The sequence below is a fragment of the Marmota monax genome, unplaced genomic scaffold (assembly GCF_021218885.2).
Source record: "Marmota monax isolate L192 unplaced genomic scaffold, Marmota_monax_Labrador192_F-V1.1 WCK01_AAM20220418_F8-fsc00007, whole genome shotgun sequence".
Lineage (NCBI taxonomy): Eukaryota > Metazoa > Chordata > Mammalia > Rodentia > Sciuridae > Marmota > Marmota monax.
In genome coordinates, this window is record NW_026692781.1 from 1 (window position 1) to 21133 (window position 21133).

At 36.6% G+C, this 21133-nt stretch overlaps 1 protein-coding gene across 1 annotated transcript in view; it reads right to left on the bottom strand.

Moving 5' to 3' along the window:
- Nucleotides 1–5819: 5819 nt before the first annotated feature.
- Nucleotides 5820–21133, bottom strand: part of LOC124094446 (growth factor receptor-bound protein 14) — a gene marked incomplete at its 3' end in the record, with an annotated part of 70203 nt that continues 54889 nt past the window's right edge. The window contains 1 exon segment of the mRNA XM_046447160.2: nt 5820–5976. Coding sequence (XP_046303116.1) covers nt 5820–5976 — 157 coding nt within the window.

A 21133-nucleotide genomic window follows, 5' to 3' on the forward strand; every position in this document is an offset into this window, starting at 1 on the left:
TTGAAGCTGAAGTCCACTCCCCCACCAAGTTCCTCTTACAGTAATTATACAAAAAGAGTACTCCATCGGAGGAGCTATAGTGACATCCAGTGGTTACTGAGCAAAGCACACCAGTTACAAAATCTGGTATATTACAACATAAAAGAAGGGAAAATATTTGCTGATACAGTGACATTTAAAATTCGATGGCTATTTTTGACTGGAGAGAACTGTAGATGTGGAATATTTGTCATAAACAAATAATGAGAAGCCAAAAAATTCAATGTCTATAAAATAGTGTGTACATCTAGAGTCACAGTCTAACATGCACTCAAATTAGGCAATTCAGAGAACAAAATTGGGGTATTTAGTTGCTTTAAATGATTTATTCTGCCTATTAAAATTCTCAAAATCGGGCTGAGTGGATACTCAATGGCACAGTGTGAGTTTAGCATACATGAGGCTCTGGGTTCTGAGCATTAGCACCAAAAAAAAATTCTCAGCAGCATATATTAATAATTATGACCAGAAGATATGACGTGTCACTATTAAATTCAAAGTTCCAAACATAATATTACTATTAAGTTATACAAATTCAAGAGCAAGCGATTTCCAACATGATTTCTCATGTTGTTCAGATAAAATAAGTTATCAGCCTTTTTATAAAGTGAACCAGATTGGCTCAGTTTGATCTCAGTAACTTTAGTACCACCTTGGAAAGAAAGTCTATGTGAAAATGTTCTTGGAGTGCAAGATTTAGATTACAGTATGCCTGAGTGACAGAGATGTAGAATGAGATAGAAAGAAACTCACCACATAATCCTAGGAACATGAGCTTTGACCAACTGGAGCGAGAGAAAAACCCTCAACTCTCTTCTATTCTGAAAATCTAAATGTTCTTCCCTATAAGGTCTCAAGATCTCTCAAAACCACTAAATTTCATAAATATGCAGAATACATGTAAATGGGGCACAATGGGTCATGCACAACTAGCACAAATGAGAAAGAGAGGCAGGGATAATTTCCATAAGCCACAGGCAGTTTGCTGTAAAAGCAAAGCAAAGTTGCTTATCCTCCAAGGGTCAAAACTTTAATTCTGGCCTCTTTTGTGGATCCAGCCCAGAGTCTCACACATGCTAGGCAAGTGTTCTGTCACTAAGCTACATTTCCAGCCCAGTAGTATATATTTAAATTAAATCAGATCATATTGCTTTCTGGGCTCAGACACCCCTAATTGCTTTCTCTCTCTCTCTCAGGATAAAATCCAGGCCTGCTCCATGCCTATGAGGCCCTATAGGATCTGGTCCTCTGGTGGCTCTGTGCTGTGTTCTGCCATTACATTCCACTGTAGTGACACTACTCAAGGTACACTGGCCTCTGGGCTGCTTCCTGCATACAAGCACATTGCCACTTTGGGCCCTTTCCATTTCCTGTCTCCTGGATCCACAACAATCTCCCTCTGGCCTGCTAGCTGTGTGCTTCAGGTCTGCACTCAAGCACACCTTCTCAGAGAGGTCTTCCCACGCCTCTATTTAAAGCACATCTCTCCCACCCACCTCCACTTGCTGTCCTTCACCCAATCTTCCTTCCCTGGAGTCTATTGACACCTAAGAGATAACAAATATTAACATTCTTATCCTTCTTTCCCTACTACATACTGTGTCTCCAGGATCTACAAAACTATACAAAAGTCAGTATAAACCTGTCTGTAAATATTTGCTAAACTGTTTAGGGAAGACAGCCAAGGGAAGCTGGGGAAGTTCCTATGTTCCTACATTATGTGGAATCTATGAAGTGAAATGGTGGGGTGGGGGGAGAAAAAGAACACTCAAGGGTTTTCTTTTATGCACAAAAAAATAAAAAGGAAAGCAGTCTACAAACGTGAAAACAAAAGGAGAGTTTGTTAAAATAGGAAAACTATTTAAAGACATTTTTAATGCTAACAGAAGTTATTTCAGTGTTGTAAAATTATGGATAATTATGTTTAATTCTTAAGATTATTGTTTATTTCTCAGTTATTTACAGTGAACTGATTTATTTTTGTATTTGAAAATATTTTTTAGGGTTAAGGGTGTAGCCAGAGGTAGAGTACTTCTCTGTTTTGCACAAGGCCTTGGGTTTGGTCTCCTGCATCATAAATTTTATCAATGGAAAACTTATCACTCGAGTCCAAAAGAGGTCAAGGATGTCTCCTGAACAACATGCAGAGCTAACTAGCTGGTCACCAAACTTTTGGCAAAGAGTTTGTCCTTTGGTTCTTTATATCAACGGCACTCATTAAAGACTTATAGGGAGGTGTCAGGAGTCATTCTATTGACAAAGGATATCTGTCACTGCATATCATATTTAAGGAAGAAATAATAACCTCATTCTACTTCTTTTTATTCATTTAATATGCAAATGCAAAAAAAAAATGTTTCTTAATTCCATTACTTGATTAAATATATATTGCAAGAGTATTTATAGGTTTGTCAAAAGCACAAACAATAACAACAACAAAAACATTTCAAAGACATATTTGTTTATATTTGGTGTTCAGGAAAACCACAGCACCTCCATAATGGTTATTTTCCTATTACACTGTTAGACAAAGAACTGGAGGCTGTGTAATATTATAAATGTTAGCATTTGGGTAGAATTTATGTTTGCAACTGTTTTGCTTTAATAAATAATATGAATGCAAAAAAAAAAGAAAATGCCAGAACTAAAATTCCTTCTCATTGTTTGGTCTAAAGCACTGTTGATGAAACCAGGAGATATTATGCTCAAATCTCTGATTTTATTTCAGCAACTTCTAGAAAACACAGTAATGGAAAAATACATTGATATTATTATATGTTTAAATTTAGTATGTAGCTCAAATTAATTTTGCAATGTTCCATTTTAAGCTTTTCCAATAAAAGACTTGTACATTTCATTCTTTAGTATAAATAATTTTCAGTGTTCTCAATGAAAACTGCTACTCGATTTGCAGAGCAGATCTATGTTACTGAACTTGAAAGCTATTTGCTAGGGATAAATTGTAGTGATTATAACCAAAAGAATAATTTTAAAGTTCCCCTCCAAAGAAAAGAGGATGAGGTACTATGGCTATATGTGATGCTAAATAAAGCTATATTCTTGTCAGTATAAGTAAATTAAATAATTTGGAGATATGGCAGATATCTTTTGAGAGCATCATATTTTGTGAGATTGATTATCACAAAGAGAAGTTAAATTAGTCAGAAAGGACAATGAGGAAAATACACAGTGAGCTTTCTCTGTCCTAGGAGACAGGGAGCCGAGCTGGCCACTGCAGACTGCTTCAGAACGCAGGCTCTCTGGCAGGTATGTAACCATCCTCACTCAGCTGTCACCATCAGCTGGCACTGCTGCAACTCACCAGCTGTCAACTGCAGAGGTGCTCAGGTTCCAAATCCCCATGGAGACTGTGGAACTATTTTAGCTTCTTTTCCACAGGTTTCACTCTGTCCTCTCCTCGGGTTTCTGACATGTCCCAGGACAGTCCTCATCAAACCGGAAGTCTACCAACACTTTTTAAGGGTTCAGGGAATGCAGGCAGCGTGAGGTACATCCACTTCACAAGGGTCTCTTCAATATGAATCCTCCTAAGAACACACTTCCGCCAATATCATTTTTTAAAATTCTGTTTCATCAGAGAATGGCAAATCTCTCATCTGACTAGAACCTTACTTTGGAAACACTTCTCTGGGGTGTAAACCCTGGAACCTATCAAACAAAGGGACAATTTTGTATACTGGCAGTCAGATGAGAAAGTGAATGACTCTAATGACTAGTTATAAAATTCTTTCACAATTCTTCAAACAAATTGAAGGAAGTAATTGAGCTGTCAATGATAAGTTATTTAAAATGATTTTGATGACTTATTACTAAAGTTTTTAATGTATAATGAGAAGGAATTTGCAATAGGATGAATAATAGCCCCCCAAAATAACTCCATCTGAATTCCTGTGAATGTCACCTTCTATGAAAAAAAAAAAAAAAGACTGCAGATGTGATCAAATTAAGGATCTTCAAAATGAGATTTTCCTGGATTATCTAGGAGGGCCCTTATAAGAAAGAGGGATTATATTTGGTGCAGACAGAAGAGAAGGCACGCAGACAAAGATTAGTGTAAGGCAGCCATGAGCCAAGGAATGCTTACAGCCTCCAGAATCTGCCAGAGGCAAGGAATATACTCTTCCCCAGAGTACATGCCTGCTGACACCTTGATTTCAACCCACTGTTACTGATTTCAGATCTCTAGAGGTGTAAAAGGAAATTTTCTGTTATTTTAAGCAACAAAGTTTGTGATAATTTGTTATAGCAACCACAGGAAACTAATACAGAGTTCAAAGAGTTGAATGGTATTGTCATAACAAACTCCTTCCGTTCTCATCTACTTATCTATAAACATGTTTTTTTAAAAATCAATATCTATAAAAATAAACAGGGAATAAAACTATTGTTGAACCCTGTCTCCCTTTAGTAATGAATTCTTTATAACTTATTAAAAGAAGCTTTAAAAACTCTCCATGGTTCATAATACAAAACCTCATTTCCAATTAAAAAACAGAAGTTCAGTGGATTAGACAAAAGGGGAATGAAGGAAAGGGAAGAGGATAAGAATAGGAAAGACAAGTGGTTTAAATCTAACACAACTTTCCTATGTACATATATGAATAGAACATAGTGAAACTCAACATTGTGTACATCCACAAGACTAGCATCTGAAGTAGAATAAGACATACTCCATGTTTGTATAAATAGGACAAAATAGACTCTACTGTCATATACAATTTAAAAGAACAAATAATTTTTTTAAAAAATTGAAAAGTTAATCTTTATATCCTCAAAATGTAAAGAAGTTCTCTATAATTTTCAAGTAAAATCTACGGTGCACATCACTATTAAGAGAATGACAAGCCGGGCACGGTGGCACACGCCTATAATCCAACTGGCTGGGGAGACTGAGGGAGGAGGATCGTGAGTTCAAAGTCAGCCTCATCAAAAGCAAGGCACTAAGTAACTCAGTGAGATGTTGTCTCTAAATAAAATACAAAATAGGGCTGGGGTATGTGGTTAAGTGCACCTGAGTTCAATCCCCAGTACCCCCCCCCCAAAAAAAAAGAGAGAGAATGACCATTGGGAATTGAGGGTATAGCTCATTGGTAGACAGCATGCATGGCCCTGGGTTTGATCCCCAGCACCACAAAAAGAGTAAAACAAACAAGAAAGGAGGGATGATGGGCAATTATAAGTTTCCACTGTGGATACTTATAGTCGCCCATACTGCCATCAACATAAAAAATAGTCCAAATAACATTCTGTTTTGTCAACTTCTCAAAGTTTCATTGTGTTTCCAAAGATCATTATTAAATTCATCTTTCCTTCAATTTGAACTCAGAGCTGGGCATGGCCGTGTGTGTACCACCTATACTCTTGAAGTTGAGGCAGGAGAATCCCTTGAGCTCAGGAGATCAAGATCAGCCTGGGCAACATAGTGCAACCCCACTTAAAAAAAAAGAAGAAGAAGGAGAAGGAGAAGGAGAAGGAGAAGGAGAAGAAGAAGAAGAAGAAGATTTAAACTCTATGGTTTAGTTCTAAAATTCTGGTATATCATTATTTAAACAAGGAATAATGCTAAATTTATAATATTTCTATTCTTGTTTCCATTTGGTGATACTTTCATGACCAATCACCAACAATGAAAAATAAAAAGTAAAGAAAAGATCTGATCATATTCCCTTTTGTTTACTTTTATATATCTGAAGAAAATCTTTGCCATATGACCTACAGGGCACAAAAAATGATGCAAGATTATGATTCTTTAAACTTACCTAGACCTATATGAGGCAGGTGTTCAAAAAGGGTCCAACTGTGGTCATCGATGTAATGATTCTTCAGGATCAACAGCTGGCAAACATCTCGGGCAGTTATGTCACTGGGTACCTCTAAAGCCCTGCTGGTTTCATCTTCACTGTACACTTTAATCACCTGTGTAAGGAGAAAAAAAGAGAGCTAAAATATTCTTGTTTGGTTTTTTAAAATAAATTTTATTGCATACGTTAAAGGTATACAACATGAAGTTTTAAGATAAATATAGTTAATTAAATAGTTATTATAGTGAAGTGAATTAACATATCCATCATCTCACATGGTTACCTATTTCTTGTTTATGGCAAGAACAATTTAAATCTATTCATTTGGTAAAAATTCCAAAGACAATGACTAATTTAGTCCTCATGATATACATTAGACCTTTGGAAATGTCCACATCCTATATATTTGTTAGTTTGTATCTTTGATCTATGTCTCTCATTCCCCTTCTCCTCACTCTGTCCCTGTTTCTGTATTTAAATTTCTTAATAAAAGAAGATACCATGTGCAACTGAAATCATGCAATATTTTTCTTTCTATGTCTGGCTATTTCACTTAGAATAGTTTCCACCAGGTTCAGACATGTTGTAGTGAATGACAGGATCTCCCTTTTTAAAGCTTAATAAATATTCCATTGTGGATTTTTATATGCATATACAACTGAGTATATGCACAAATCCACAGTTCTATTCATCTTTGATGGAACATTTAGATTGTTTCCATATTTTGGCTATTATTATTGATAACGTTGCAATAAATGTGGCAGTGCAAATATCTTCAAGAGGTAGTGATTTTATTTCCTTTGGGCATACCCAGAAGAGAGATATCTGGGTCATACGGTCATCCTGTATTTAATTTCTCTAGAAACTTCCAAACCATTTTCCAAAATGCCTGAACTGGTCTAAATTCCCACCAATAGTATAAGCATTTCCCTTTCTTTATATCCTCACCAATACTTCCTTTATCTTCAGAACAGCCATCCTAAGGGCTTTTTGGTGATATTTCATAATGGGTCTGCATTCCCTGATGGTTAGTGATGATCTGCACCTTTCCATATCCTTGTTGGACATTTTTCTGTCTCCTTTGGAGAAATGTATATTCAGGACCTTTGCCCATTGTTTTTCTGCTATCAGGTTGTAAGGATTGTTCTTTTATATATTAACCTTCATCAGATATGTGATTTACAAAGATTTTCCCCAATCCATAAACAGATTTTTCACTAAAATATTTAATTAAAATAACATTCTAATAAGCCAGTTTACTAGTTGAGCTGATTATACTAATTTTCTTATATACTGAATGCTACCTATCCAAAAGTTATTTGTCAAGGTCACTTTACCCAACAAACTCCACATTTTTTGTATTGTCTAAACTAAAAGCCATTCAATGATTATTCAAAAAATTTTCCCCACCACTTTGCTCTATTTAAAAATCTATATATCTCTTATCAATACTTTAAGTTTCCCATTCCCTATTCATATCTTGTACATAATCTCTGTAATGTTAGTGATTTATTCCCAGGTGCACTTATGTAGTATGGAACAAAATCAGACTGTTTGAAAACATTTTTCCATTTCAGATATAGAAGTTTGGGCAAATACTGGATAGATGCTCACCACATCCTTTTTCTTTACTCCCTTGCAATTAATGTTGCCAGGGGATTGAGTTTGAGTCAGTGGAATGTGTGCGTAAAAACTGCTGCACTTCCAGGATGCCATAAAATTCTCCCAAATTTCATCCCCTATTCCCTTTCACCCCTCCCCCACTGAATGGAAACAGCTGTGTGGATAGCCCAAGGGAAAAGGAAAATCATGGGAAAGAATGAGGTTTTGTCCTTAAATGACTTCGAGGAAGATGTTTAACTGGGAAAAGTCATTATGAAACACTAACATGAGCAAGAGATAAATTTCTATTGTGCTGACTCACTGTATATTAGGATTTATCTATTAGATCAGCCAGTGTTACCCTCAATTATACAGAATCAGAGTTTTATATAAAATACCCCATCAACATTTATCAAGCTGAGCTCTGGGCTCAAGAATTTCCAATTGTAAATATTCTATGTGTTAATTAAGTAAAAGAAGATAAATGTCTATGACAATAGTATGGTAAGATCACATATAAACACTCAACTGGGAAATGAGAGGAAAATTCAATATATGAAGTATGTCTATTGTAAGAACATTGAAATGTCTGAATTTTTAGAAATTTGAACAAATGCTAAACAAAATGATATTCAATTTTGTCCTATCAATTATTTTTTAATTATACTTAATGACAATATAATGAAATAATTACTTTCCTACAATGATGGGAATGATATAAAGTGGTAAAACTATTTTGTACATCTATTAGAGAATATTTATTAAAAGCATTAAAAGGTCCATTCCTTGAACATAGTAATTGCACATAAGCAAACTATCTCAACAAACCTGTCTTAAGTGTACAAAATGGCTTTGGGCATTGACATGTCCAATGAAGTATTATTTAGAATTCTACCAACTTAAACATTCAACAGTAAAAGAAAGGTAAACTTTCACAGAATGGAATATTATATGGTCCTTAAAACTGTTATCCAAAGAAACTACCTAAGAATGTGTACAAATTCTTAAATGGAATAGTACATACTTACTTGTTGGCTTTGGGTACCTGGCACCACCCCTCTTTATGGCACCATTTTGATTTCCTTTTAAAGTACCATGCCCTCCCTCACCTGCAATCCTTGTGGTTCTGGCAGCTCTTCCTTCAGCCCACAGATGGTGTGCTGGAGCTGCTGCAACTAGCCTACAGGAGCTGACTGTTAAACATTCAGGAATCATGCAAGTCAGGCATCTTCAAATCAGCCATGATGGAAGTATTTATACTAAAGAAACTAATAAATGCCACAAACACTAAGGCTTTTAAAAAGCCTTTTTTTTTCTTTCTAATTTTTAAAGCCAATTTATAAGTGCATAACTGCCTCCAGTCCAACCTCTGCTCCAAGGTGGAAGATTATTTCCTAGTTTGACCAATCAGTATCCAGATGCCCCTGACAGCAGTTATTATTTAACAGAGGCAAATGACCTACTCAGAGCCAGAGCCAATGCAAATTTCTGTTCCATAACCATAGAAGGGACCCTCTTTTCCACTGGGCTTAAACCTGGGAAGATAGTAGGCCGAAGCTGTGACTGTTAGTCACTGTTGGTATATAAACCATACTGCAAAAACTTAAATGCTTGTTTCACCCCAAATTCTTATGTTGAAACTCTAATCCCAAAGTGAAGGTATTTGCAGGTGGGACCTTTGGGAGTGATGAGGTCATGAGTGTGGAGCCCTCCTCTATGGGATTAGTGTCTTATGGAATAGGTCACTCTGTGATAAACACTTGCAACCCATTCTTTCTTGATTACACATGTGATATCCTCCACCTGGAATATATTTCAATGCTTCCATCACCAATAACATGTTTCCTTTGGCCAATTCCTACATAAATTTGACCACAGTTCCAATAGAACTGTCTCCAGAAAGTCTACCCTAACTACCCAAGGCTTTGTAATATTCCCTTTCACATGATTTTGTTTTGTAATTATCTGTCTGCGTGTCTTTCTCCTCAGCCACGCTAACAAGCTCCTTTAAGGAAAATCTCCATTTATTCACCATGTATGACTGTATCATGGGGAACTAGCCTGGGCAATGCTGGCTTAATAAAAGTCTTCAGAGTGAGTGAACTTTGGGCTCACTGCAAACCTGTCAGCATTTTGCCCATAACAAGTACTCAAAACCTATTTATAACCCACTTGAATCAAAGTGTGGATATGATATGTCAAGAAATTTGTAATATTTTGAACAACCCACAATAAAAAATTTAAAAAAAAACCTATTTATAACATTTACCTTAGAAATATTTTCTGTCATGAAGTATGTGATTTTTACTTGAAATTTCTATGCTTAGAAAATTAAACTTCTTTTCAGTAGAAACAGACAGGCAATTTTTCATCATAAAAAAATTTTAGGTAAGAATTGACTCCAGGTTGCAAATCTGGGTTTTAATCTTTGAGATGGCTATAAAGTCATATGAACAAGATCATGAAAATATGTTTTTGAAGCCAGTAATGATTGTCTCCGAATCTGCATTTACTTTTTTACCTAACACATGCAGGTCACTAAGATGCCAGGATCTTTCTGTAGTCTCAGCATGGCCCAGGTTTGCACCTGGGTAGACTATGTTTGCAAGTATTGCATCTGTGCTAGAAAACTGGTGGCATTCTAAAGGATGCTCCCACTATATATTCACGCTGTTGTAGTCAAACTGACTGGACCAAGCATGGTGGGTGCTTCTGACAAAAGCAATGTAAAGATGCCCACTTCCGAGAGGACAATAGGCTGCCACTCTGGACTGCTCCTTCAGGTGGAGCAATGGTAAGTCACTGCTGCAGCTCCTTGCTGCACATACCAGGCCAGGAATGGAGAGAATGACCAGTGGCTACTGCAAAGGTTCCCTTCACCTCCTCACTATTCCCATGTATTTTCTTGCAGGAAAAGCTCATCACCTGTGATCACAGAAGCATGCCTCTTATTTTACATGCTCTGTCTTCTACTTTAAAGAGGCTAAGAACATGTAAAACTAGGGCATTCTGAAGCCTCAGCCAGAATAGAAAAGAGGGTAAGAACAGAGCAGGAGGTAAAATTGGGGAAAGTGAGAAATTTAACTAACCAATCGGGAAATGTCATTGTTTTGTTCAGACTATGTTACTGCAAATGTGAAAAAATAAATAAATTGCTGAGAATTGAAAGACACAAATTTAGAGGGTGTAGGCCAACTTAAACTTCTGGCATAAGCACACATATTCATTTCTAAAATAAATAAAATCTACTGAGAGAAAAACTTAAGACTTTTGTTTGAACTCCATTTCAAACCCTTATTTTTAAAAATCCTATTTAATGCTGATATTTATCCAAAATACACATTTGTCTATGAATGGTGTAATTATACCTAGGTTAATATTGCACAGGAGTAAATCCTGTCATCTCTGAGATTCATTCAGTGGATCTCATTATGAAGACTTTTTTCACTACCAGTGGAATACCACTGTTAAAAACTATTTTATTTATATCCATTTCTCCCTTAAATATGTTAAAAAGGAAATATCAATCTAAGCCTTATGTCTCTAGAAGAGTTGAGTGTTCCTTTTGCAGAAAGTATGCTCAGCCTTCCTGTTTCAGGAAAAAAGTCAACTCATCAGAAACACTATCTGACTAATATGTATTAATGCTAACTTTCATGATTCTGTAAAAACTAAAGACCCTTTCTTAAGAATCCTTATAATGAAATATCAGTATACTGTTTCCTCCACATGCTGTCAGAGAAAAAGATTTTAAGTTTATATAATCATGCTATTTAATAAAGGGATATTATATGTTTCCAGTTCAGTGGTCCAAACTTCCAGTTTGCTTTATAAAGTGGGGAAAAAAATAAAAAGTATGAGAGTATTACTCATAACACTTTATTTATAAGATTATTGTAAATTGCATGCCAACAGGAAGAAAATTTTCCTGGGCCCCAAATAATTTCTAGAATGAACCTTGTTTCATCGATGGAGCAGAATGACTAATAAGGGAAGTATAGCTCAGAAAACATCTGTTTATTACATCCCACCAGCATGTAGACAGGGCTCCCAAGGAAGCCTGAGTGTACACACCAGCTAAGTTGGGAACTCTTTGGTGCCACTGTTTTGCTGGCAATCATGACAATCTTGACCTGCAGAGTAGTTTACAACTTCAAAACTTGCTCTAGGGGCTGGAGTTGTGGCTCAGTGGTAGAGTGCTCACCTAGCATGCATGCATGTGGCACTGGGTTCGATCCTCAGCATCACATAAATGTAAAATAAAGATATTGTGTCCACCTAAAACTTAAAAATGAGTATTAAAAAAAAAAAAAACTTCCTCTAGGAGCATGTGGCAGGTAGCAGTGAAAAGTCAATAGCCATAGGAATCCCTGAAGGGATGTGCTGGAATGTGGGTGGAGCCCACCTGTGTTTGGGCACAAGTCCTATTGAAGAGGTGTCTTTATGCACTTTACATACCAACTCCTCCACTGGACTGCCCTCCATAAAAAGTAAGTGGAGGAAAAGTCTCAAAAGTGAACCTATTTTTAAAGAAGAAGACAACAATATTACTATTCAGTGAGAAAACAAAAAATTATAATGTTCAGGGAGAAGTTTGAAGGCCCTAAAGTCTCCAGGTTAAAAAGATAAAACATTTATAGTGTAGGCCATAGGCCATTTCTTTTAAAAAAATATATTTGAAAATAAGCAAAAGATAGAGAAATTGAAAGTTATTTCAATAAGCCTAGATGTGCTCCCAGAGCACACTCAGTATCTCTCTGTAACAAACAATCTTCTGAAATTTTGACTCCAAGAACGAATTGTTTGGAAAGCTGTAAGGAAAAGCTGATTAAAGACTAAGCAAACAGCTTTTCTTCTCCTCCCTGATGACCGCAAGGAATGCGATGAAATGGGATAGGCAGCTCCTGTCAGTCTGGGTCCATTCTGGAATATTTGCAGTGAACTCTCAGCTGGTCATTCAACAGCTCCACGGAGTAGCAAGGGGGCTTCAGACCTGCCAGGACTGGAAAGTAATTAATACTCCATAGGTTTGCCCCACTTATTCTTGTTTCTTCAGAGGATAGTACAGAGAAGAGGGACCCATTGTTGTTCAGCAGGAAAAAAAGAAAAAAATAAATAAACAAGCACAGAGTAACCATGAAAAAAAAAAATGAGCAAGAATCCATATGATGAAATGAAGGAAAAGAAAAAAAGAGCAAAGTGAAGAAAAAAGATATTTGGGTCATAATTAGCACTGGTTATCTTCTGTATCAAAGTTTCCATTTTAGGAAAATTAAAATTTAATTTTAAGTTAATATAACTAATTAATATTTAGTTTTAAAAAATTTAAACCAATTAAATATGATGATATCATATTGAAAAGTATATATTGTTATGCAAAAACATAATTTTGTTAATTATTTCTTATATCTATTAATGATATGTACTATTAACACATAATTAATAGGAATTTTAAAATAAAAAACAAGTCCCAAAGAAACTTCCCATGCTCAAGGCTCCAAAGCACAGCTTATTTCTATTATTCTTTAAAAGTTTATCACCCAACTAAAGTAGGATTCTAATGTTTTAAGATTGTTTTGTTATTGTTTTTAATAGATAGGCAATGTACCTAAAGCATGTGAAATATTTTTATAACGAGGTCAGAGTAGCCCTGGATTTTTATATTTTTCTAAATAAGGAATGCAGTGTTGTAAGATAAGAGGAGACATTCTTAGATATTTTGAATTAAGCAATTCAGTGTGTTCCCTCGAAGGGAATGGGAAGTAACATATTCATTATTACTTATTCCAAATCTCTAACAGTGTTTTTTAAATGTTATATTTTAGAAACAAAGACTGTTCCAAAAGACCCTAATAGCTCAAGAAAAGCTGTTGCTTTCTTATTGCCATTCTGTATTATTTTGCGAGCTGTCAAATATTTACTAAGAGCAAAATAGTACATAGTGTAGAGAAATCAGGTAGCAAGAAAAGTCTTAAATTCTCCCTTTCAAGGAAGATATTCAACAACACATTTTACATGAGCATTAACAATACCCGTGTAAGTAGCTGATTCAAAATAAATACTGTGACCAGTATCATGATTATAGGAATTGACTGACACAGCAGGTCCATAGCCTTAATCTACCCTTCAACTTTATTCCCTACAATCTCTTCCTTATTCTCTCACTCCAACCACACTTTTTTTTTTCTGTTTCCTGAAAGACCTATGCTCCTTCCCAACATAGGGCCCTTGAGCATGCAACTACTTCTGCCTAAAACACTGTGTCCTTGCCTGCTATTTATTCTCCTCCCTCAGATCTCAAACAAACCATTGTATCTGTAGGAGAGCTTTCAATGACCCTCCAAGTGTGGATCCAGGCCCCTCCATGTCCACACATGTACAACTATGTAATCACCATCTATAACCCTTGCTCTTCAGACTGCTACAATACACCAGGGCTCTGATAATGTTGCTTCCTATGATATCCCCAGTGGTTAGCACAACATGGAACATACACTGGAAATCAAAATATTGCTCCAGTGTGGAATGAAATCATCATGTATAACCCTGGGTGAGACAATACTAAGGTTCCTAAAATAGCAGCTTTGAAACCTCAAGAAATTTGGAAACTTCTAGGGAAGAAAAGATACATGTTGACCAACAAGAAAACAAAGGCATGTTCATAAAATTTGCGAATGAAGCTGAATTAGGTGACTTATGGCCCCTTTTAAGACTTGGATCCTGTGATAATTAGAGAAGAAGGTAGGAAAACATCTGAGGGTGGCAAATATCATGAGCAAAAATAGCAAGGAAGAAGGAAAACCAATTTTGACAAGAAGAGTTAACAGCCTACCTTGCAGACAGGGGAAGGACTGTGTTACCAAGAACAGGTGAGGAGGTGAGGCACAGGGCCAGCAGCCCCATGGAAAGGGCCTTCACCCAGGGCTGGGCACACTGGCTTCCATTAGCACAATCTGATGAAGGGGCCGCCACAGAAAGGGATCATTTTAAGACGAGCAAACTACAGGGTACATTTTAAAAACAGTTGGCAATGGAGAATTAAGTTTTAAAATAACAGTTTTACATGAATATGATTACAAAGTGGAAAGAGAATAAGGATAAACAACCTTACGTTGACTTAATCATTTAGGAAAGGGCTCAGCTACAAGCAATAGAAAGTCTACACTACAGTGGGTTAACCAGATTGAACTGCTTTCTTTTCTCCTCACAACTGAAAGCAGAGGCAAGCAGCTCAAGGTTTAGTTAGGCAGGTCCATCTAGCTCCCAATAACTGGAGCTCATTCTGCTTTTCCCTGAATCTGTTATTAAAGTCACCAGATGGATAATTCTCACAACACCTCGGTAAAAACACTGGCCTCGTATTTATTTGCATGTTACTAAGTTTCAATAGGAAAAATACAAGGCATGCCTCAATAAAGAGATGCACTGATTCAGAACTAGACGCCCATATTACTGGGGATCCAAGGAGAGTGTCTAAGAGTTCTGGATATGAATTCCAAATGCAATGAAGGAGTTTTATGGTGTACTCTAAGTTTCCCATCCAGCCATCAGGCTGAAGAATCCAGCGCAGCCTCACAACTGGAAATCCCCTAAACTTGGCAAGCAAAGGGATTAGTATTGCCACACCTGACAGCTTGGGTCAGTGACACTGCAGAATCATGACATATCTAGGCTTCCAACCAAGAGAAGAAAAACAGCCTTCAAGCAAGGAGAGGCTCAGAATAGTTCCTTAAAGACCCACCAAGCCACTCAGCTTCTTCTTCCTGGTCTACCTTTTCTGATCTCCTTATCTCAGGCCAGATCCCTGGTGAGGGCTCCTCCCTCAAGGTTGTCTCCTACAAGGGATAGAGAAACCCTGACTCAAATGGGGGTTCAATTTTACAGAGTAACTGGAAGCCCTTTCAGTTTGCTCTGTTATGCAACAATAACCACCCCAAAAAAGGGGGAGGAGGGGAGCCTAGGCTGTAGCTTAGTGTACAGCACTTGCCTAACAAATGTGAGGTGCTGGGTTCCATCCTCAGTACCACATAAAGAATAAATAAATCAAATAAAGGTATTGTATCCATCTACAACTAAAAGTATTTTTAAAGGCAAAAGATAGTGATCCAATTTCATTATTAAAAAAGCAAATATTAAAAGCTAAGTTAAAAATTATCCTGTGCTAACCCCCCCCACACACACATATATTATTTTTAAGGATATAAATTCAATACGAATAATAGAGAAATAAAGAGGGTGTCAAATCACAAATCTCGCACTAATGTTTCCAGTGACTTTATCAAGGAGTGTTCTCTGAACTGTCAGTGTTTTTACAACTTAGGCAATTCCTGCTGAGAGGCCAATACTGACTAATTCATCTTGAAATAAATCACAAAACAAAAAAACCCAAAAACCAAAAAAAAAAATAAATAAATAATAATAATAATAATACCTCACAAGTGCTAATGCTTATTCATATTTAAAACAGAAAACCACTGGTCATGCTTATATTTGATGCAATGTTATTACAGTATCTCATTTCAGCTTTTAAGCAATAGTTTATTCCCAGAACAACCATAAGATATGTCTAAGGGAAAAAGTTAAAAACAGGTTCACACAGTGAGAAAGAAGAACAAGTTGGGAGGGTGGAGGGAAAAGTGTTTAGACCAGAGAAGAGGAAAACATAAAGAGTGAAAAGTACTATTTAAAATTGTTCAAGACACATCAGACTATTGCAATTATTGAGCAGTCTGGCATCAATGGTAGTACTTTCAGAAACTATCTTTTTTTCATTGATTTTTTTAAAAGCATTTTTTTTCACATTTAACCTCTCTGAAATTTGGATATAACACACTATCAACTGTGTGTTATACTTTAATCAGAAGACTGTAAAATAATAATTTTTTTTTGTAATTTAAGGTATCCGATCAATCAAACATGCTAAGTTTAGTCTGTTTGGAACACTTGAGGGTATTACTTTCTCAATTTTATTATAGTATGTAACACCACCACGTTGTGATAGCACTAGTACAACTGATGTATACCCATTTTGTCATTTTAATCTTATTTTTCTAAATATTTATTTTATATCACTGAAAAACATGTATATAGTCCTATAAAAGAAAGGGAATCAATACTTTCAGAATCATAAAACCTTAAGGGTTAGAAAGCTTCTTGTAGAACATACACTGAAATCCTCTCATTATATAATATAAAGAAGCGAGGCTGGAGAGGGTCCACTTTGTCCAGGAACCTCCAGCTAGCCAAGCCCCTACAAGGCCAGCCACAGAACCTGGCCTTGGGATCAAACCCAGGGCCTTGTGCATGTGAGGCAAGCACTCTACCAACTGAGATATATCCCCAGCCCAGCTCAGCAATTTTTATGCTGCTTTAAGCTGCTGCTTCTACACAGCATCTTGGGTAAAAGTATTAGATAACTAAACACTAGAATTTAAATATACATATATGTCCCTAAGTACTTAGTTTTAGGAATGTTTAAAAATAAAAGCTGTTTTTCTTTTCTTTTTCTTTTTCTTTTTTTTTTCACTTTTTTTCACCATCTTGCCAGAAAAATTGCAAATACTGAAACAACCAGCAGAGGGAGATTTTATTCTCAGTTGGTGCAAATAAAGAATGAACATACCTTGTTTTGAAATTTTCAATCATAAAATTGTTAAGGCTATGGAATTCCTGTTTGATATAATTACAAGTTTATAACAAAGTTGAAATATTTTTTTTAAATTCTTAACTAGTTGGCTTTTTAAGATAAATGATTTCCATGTATTTTGATATATGTAACATACACACATATTAATGTTGTTTATGTTTATAGATACACACACATTAACGTCTGTTCGTGTGCATTTGTGCTTGTGTGGCCTTACCAGGAATCATTACCAGGACTCAAACTTGAGGTTCTCCTGGAATTTAGAATGGTAATGTCTAACTTTTTCTTCAAATCTTGAAAGAACTACATAAACTGATTTTATTTTAGAAAATACAATATAATAGTCCTAATATTTTCTCAAATACACTTGAATGTGTATGAACAAATATGCAGGAGCCTATATCATGTATGAATAATGAGGAGGTGATAATCACTTTCTGACAATGCAGTTTCTGCCAAAACAATTTTTAAATTCTCTTTTGGAACTGTGTTAAGAATAAGCATTTTTACTACTGTACAGGGGCAGAAATCTTTATCCTTTCAGGGAGTTTAGTTTCTGAAATTACCAAAACTCTTGCTTCTTTCTTCTGCCAAAAAGAGATTCTTATTTTTAAGATTTGGCTTAGGGTACTGGGACATGGCCAGGAGAGCCAGCCTCACAGACTGCCCCAAGCAACAGTCTGAGACCGTTCATCAGCCCAGCTATTTTTAATCTGCCTTGGCTGCCAAGCATGGGCATTATAGTTTACAAAATAATATGAGACCCAGTGCCTATTTTCATGGAGTCCAGTCCAGGTGCCCACAGTGGCTGGGAGCCTCTGGAGTCCACTCTGTGATCAGATCCTAGACCACAGGTTTATTATCAGCTATGAGTCTTAGATTCCTCATAGGGCAAAGTGGGAAAAACACTGGCAAACTGATAGCATCCAGTGTTAGGGATTATCATGATAAACTCTGGAAAACAATAAGGCAGTTAGGAGTAAGTTCCAAGAGACCACTTAGAGACACATTTTGTTCTAAGACACTGATATGTCTGTTCAGTCATGATGTCTTTGAGGCAAGATTGAGGGCACAGTAAGGAAAAGTAAATAGGAGAGAAAAAGGCAGACTGCAGGAGAGGTGAGGCGTGCCCCATGAGTAGGGCACAGGTAGAAGAAGAGGCATCAAAGGCACGCTGTGGAATGGGGGCATATGTGTCTCCTCTGAGAGGTGCCTCCTGTGCTGGTGAGCCAGAGGCCTGGATCCCAGTCCTGCCTCTGCCACTTATTAATGGGAGCTCAGGGAAGACATTCAACTTCTCCAAGCCAATTTTCCTCATCCAAAACGGGTTTGGCCACGAACCTTGTATGGTGCTTATGAGGATGAAAGAGAATGTACAATCAGTCCTGAACAGACTGCAGCTGTTGTTATTTTTATTCGTCTGTGTGGAGCACAGTGAGTGGACCAAATTGCCCACAGCAGCAAGCTAGAGCTGGATAAAGGTGATGGAAAGTCCAGAGTGGGAGGCTTTTTACCTCAGGGATGAAATTCAGGGAAAAATGAAGGAAAAGCAACATGGAGACAGATGTCGAGAAGAACATACCAACAGCAGGTCAGTATCACAAAAGCCCAAACTTATTTTTACCGAAACTGTTTTTATTCAACTAATGGTTATAACCAGTTGAGTATGCCTTATCCAAAATCTGAGGTACAGAAATGTTTCAGAATTAGGATTACTTTTTATTTTGGAGTATCTGTATATACATGAGGAAACATCTTGGGGAGGGGACCCATGTCTAAACACAAAATTCATTTGTGATTCACACACACACACATGCACACATAGTCTGAAGGTGATTTTCTATAATATTTTTAATACACTTGTGTTTTGACTATGACCCATCACACAAAGTCAGGAGTGGAATTTTCCACTTGCAGTATCACATTGTCTCAAATCATTTCAAATTTTGGAGCATTTGGATTTGGGATTTTCCGATTAGGGATGATGAACCAGTAAATACCAATTCTGTTCCTTCTCAGTGCTAGACACTTGGGTCTGGTGATGATCAAGGGTGATACAGCCCCCACTGTCAAAAAGCTAACCTTCTAGTGCCTCCTCTTATCTGCTGAACCAAGTCTTCATGCCAATACATTTTTCTCTCCCTCAAATAAACAACCTAAAATTCCCTGACTAGTACTCCCCAAGATTTTGAAAGGAAGAATAATCTAACCACCTCTCATGTTGATTTAAAAAACAAAAAGTCCTCAGCACATATTAATTGAATTGAATTTCAAAAATTCAAATTAGAGTCCTTCTCAAGTTAAAGAAAGGGAGCAGTGGGAATGAGCATTTGAAAACTATACGTTCTTTCTCTCTGGTGGGATTAAATGAAAAACAACCACTTTTTTGTTACATTCATTTGCTACAAGAAAACTTTTGTATATCTACTTTCGAAGTATGAAGTACAGAGAATTTAAATTCTAGTAATAGGGAGATCTATAAGATCTGAAATTAAGAAAAACATGACATTGCATAGGTGGAAGGAAAAGAGGAATTCACATTTTTTGCTCAAATACAGTTGCATAATTGTGTTTCATCCCCTCAAGTATTCTGTGAGGATGCATCAATATTCTTAAGATAGAGAAACTGATTCTCAGAAAGGTTTAAAAGAATGCACTCAAAGTCACACTGCAGATTAGTGACGGAGCTGAGCTCAAACTGAGTGTTTCGAACTCACAACCACACAATCTCCACTAAGGCCCCCTTCCTAAAACTCACTTCTCAGGAAAGAAAACATTTTGTGAAGAACAAAAACAGTACTGCGTGGCAGTCTTCCTGGGTAAATTCTCAACTAAGTGACCCCAGGAAAGGAAAGAAATCAAGGTTTGAAAAGAATGTAAACTCTGTAGGAAGAGCAGTAATGATACTCATACCTTTCACCACCATCTACCAGGCAAGCACACCATCTAAACTCAACCAGTGAACTACCATTACCTCCTCCTCCCAGGAAATCTGCTTTTCCCCCTGACCACACTAGTGTTCCCATACAAGTCATGGAGTGCATTTGTTCAAAAGCATAATTATATCCTATATTGGGCATCATAATGTTAACATCAATGAAACAAGACTTCCAAGGCACATGTAGTAGAGATGGCTAGTTGCCCACAACAGCCTCCCTTTCCTTTTCCATCCTATTAAATCTTGATTCTGCTGAATAGATCTATATCCTGGACTCAGACCTGCATTTCCTAACTTCCCTTCATGTCAGAGTTCCCTGGATGACACAATTCCACCTGTAAGTAGAAGCTCCTGGTTATTCCAGTGAATCACTTACATGGAATAAAACTAGCCAGCCTACCCTTGTTCCTTCCCACTGTCTGTGCAAAGACTGTGCACAGGGTGGCTGGAGATATGCATCTCTCTCTCTATAAAAGGTAAAAGGACCTAGACTAGGAAAGAAACAATAAAAGCAAAAAGGAACCTGGTTGCCTAAGGACACTGTAAAAGTGCTACATCAGCTTTGGCCTGATCCTTCTTATAAAGTGAAAGAAAAATAAATCTCTTCCTTGTTTAATCTCCGTCCTTTCACTCTTCTGGTTAAATGAAATTAAATTCTGCCTATAACTGACAGAGTACTTTATTTACAGCTCTGCTCCCTTAAAAATAGCAAAATCTAATTGTTAAAAAAAGTTTTGAAAAACAAATATTGCAAGGAATACAAAATTAAAAAGATACTGGAAGACTGAAAGCCAAATGTGAAAAGCCAAGAAACATAAAATACACATCAGAGATAGCAAATACGATTCAAATATTATAAAAGTTAATATTAACAATTGGTGTCCGAGGGAGGTAGTTGCTAAATTGACAAATGATGTGTCCATTGACTCTGAATTAAAACATTTCGAAGACAAATATGAAAAAAGTCTTAGAAGGCTTTAGGATGAGATCAGAGCCTGAGATGGGATGTAGATAATAGCAGTTCAATAGCAGCATTAGGAAAAGCAAACAGGAGCCTGGAGTAGCTGTAAGTCACAGAGCACAGCC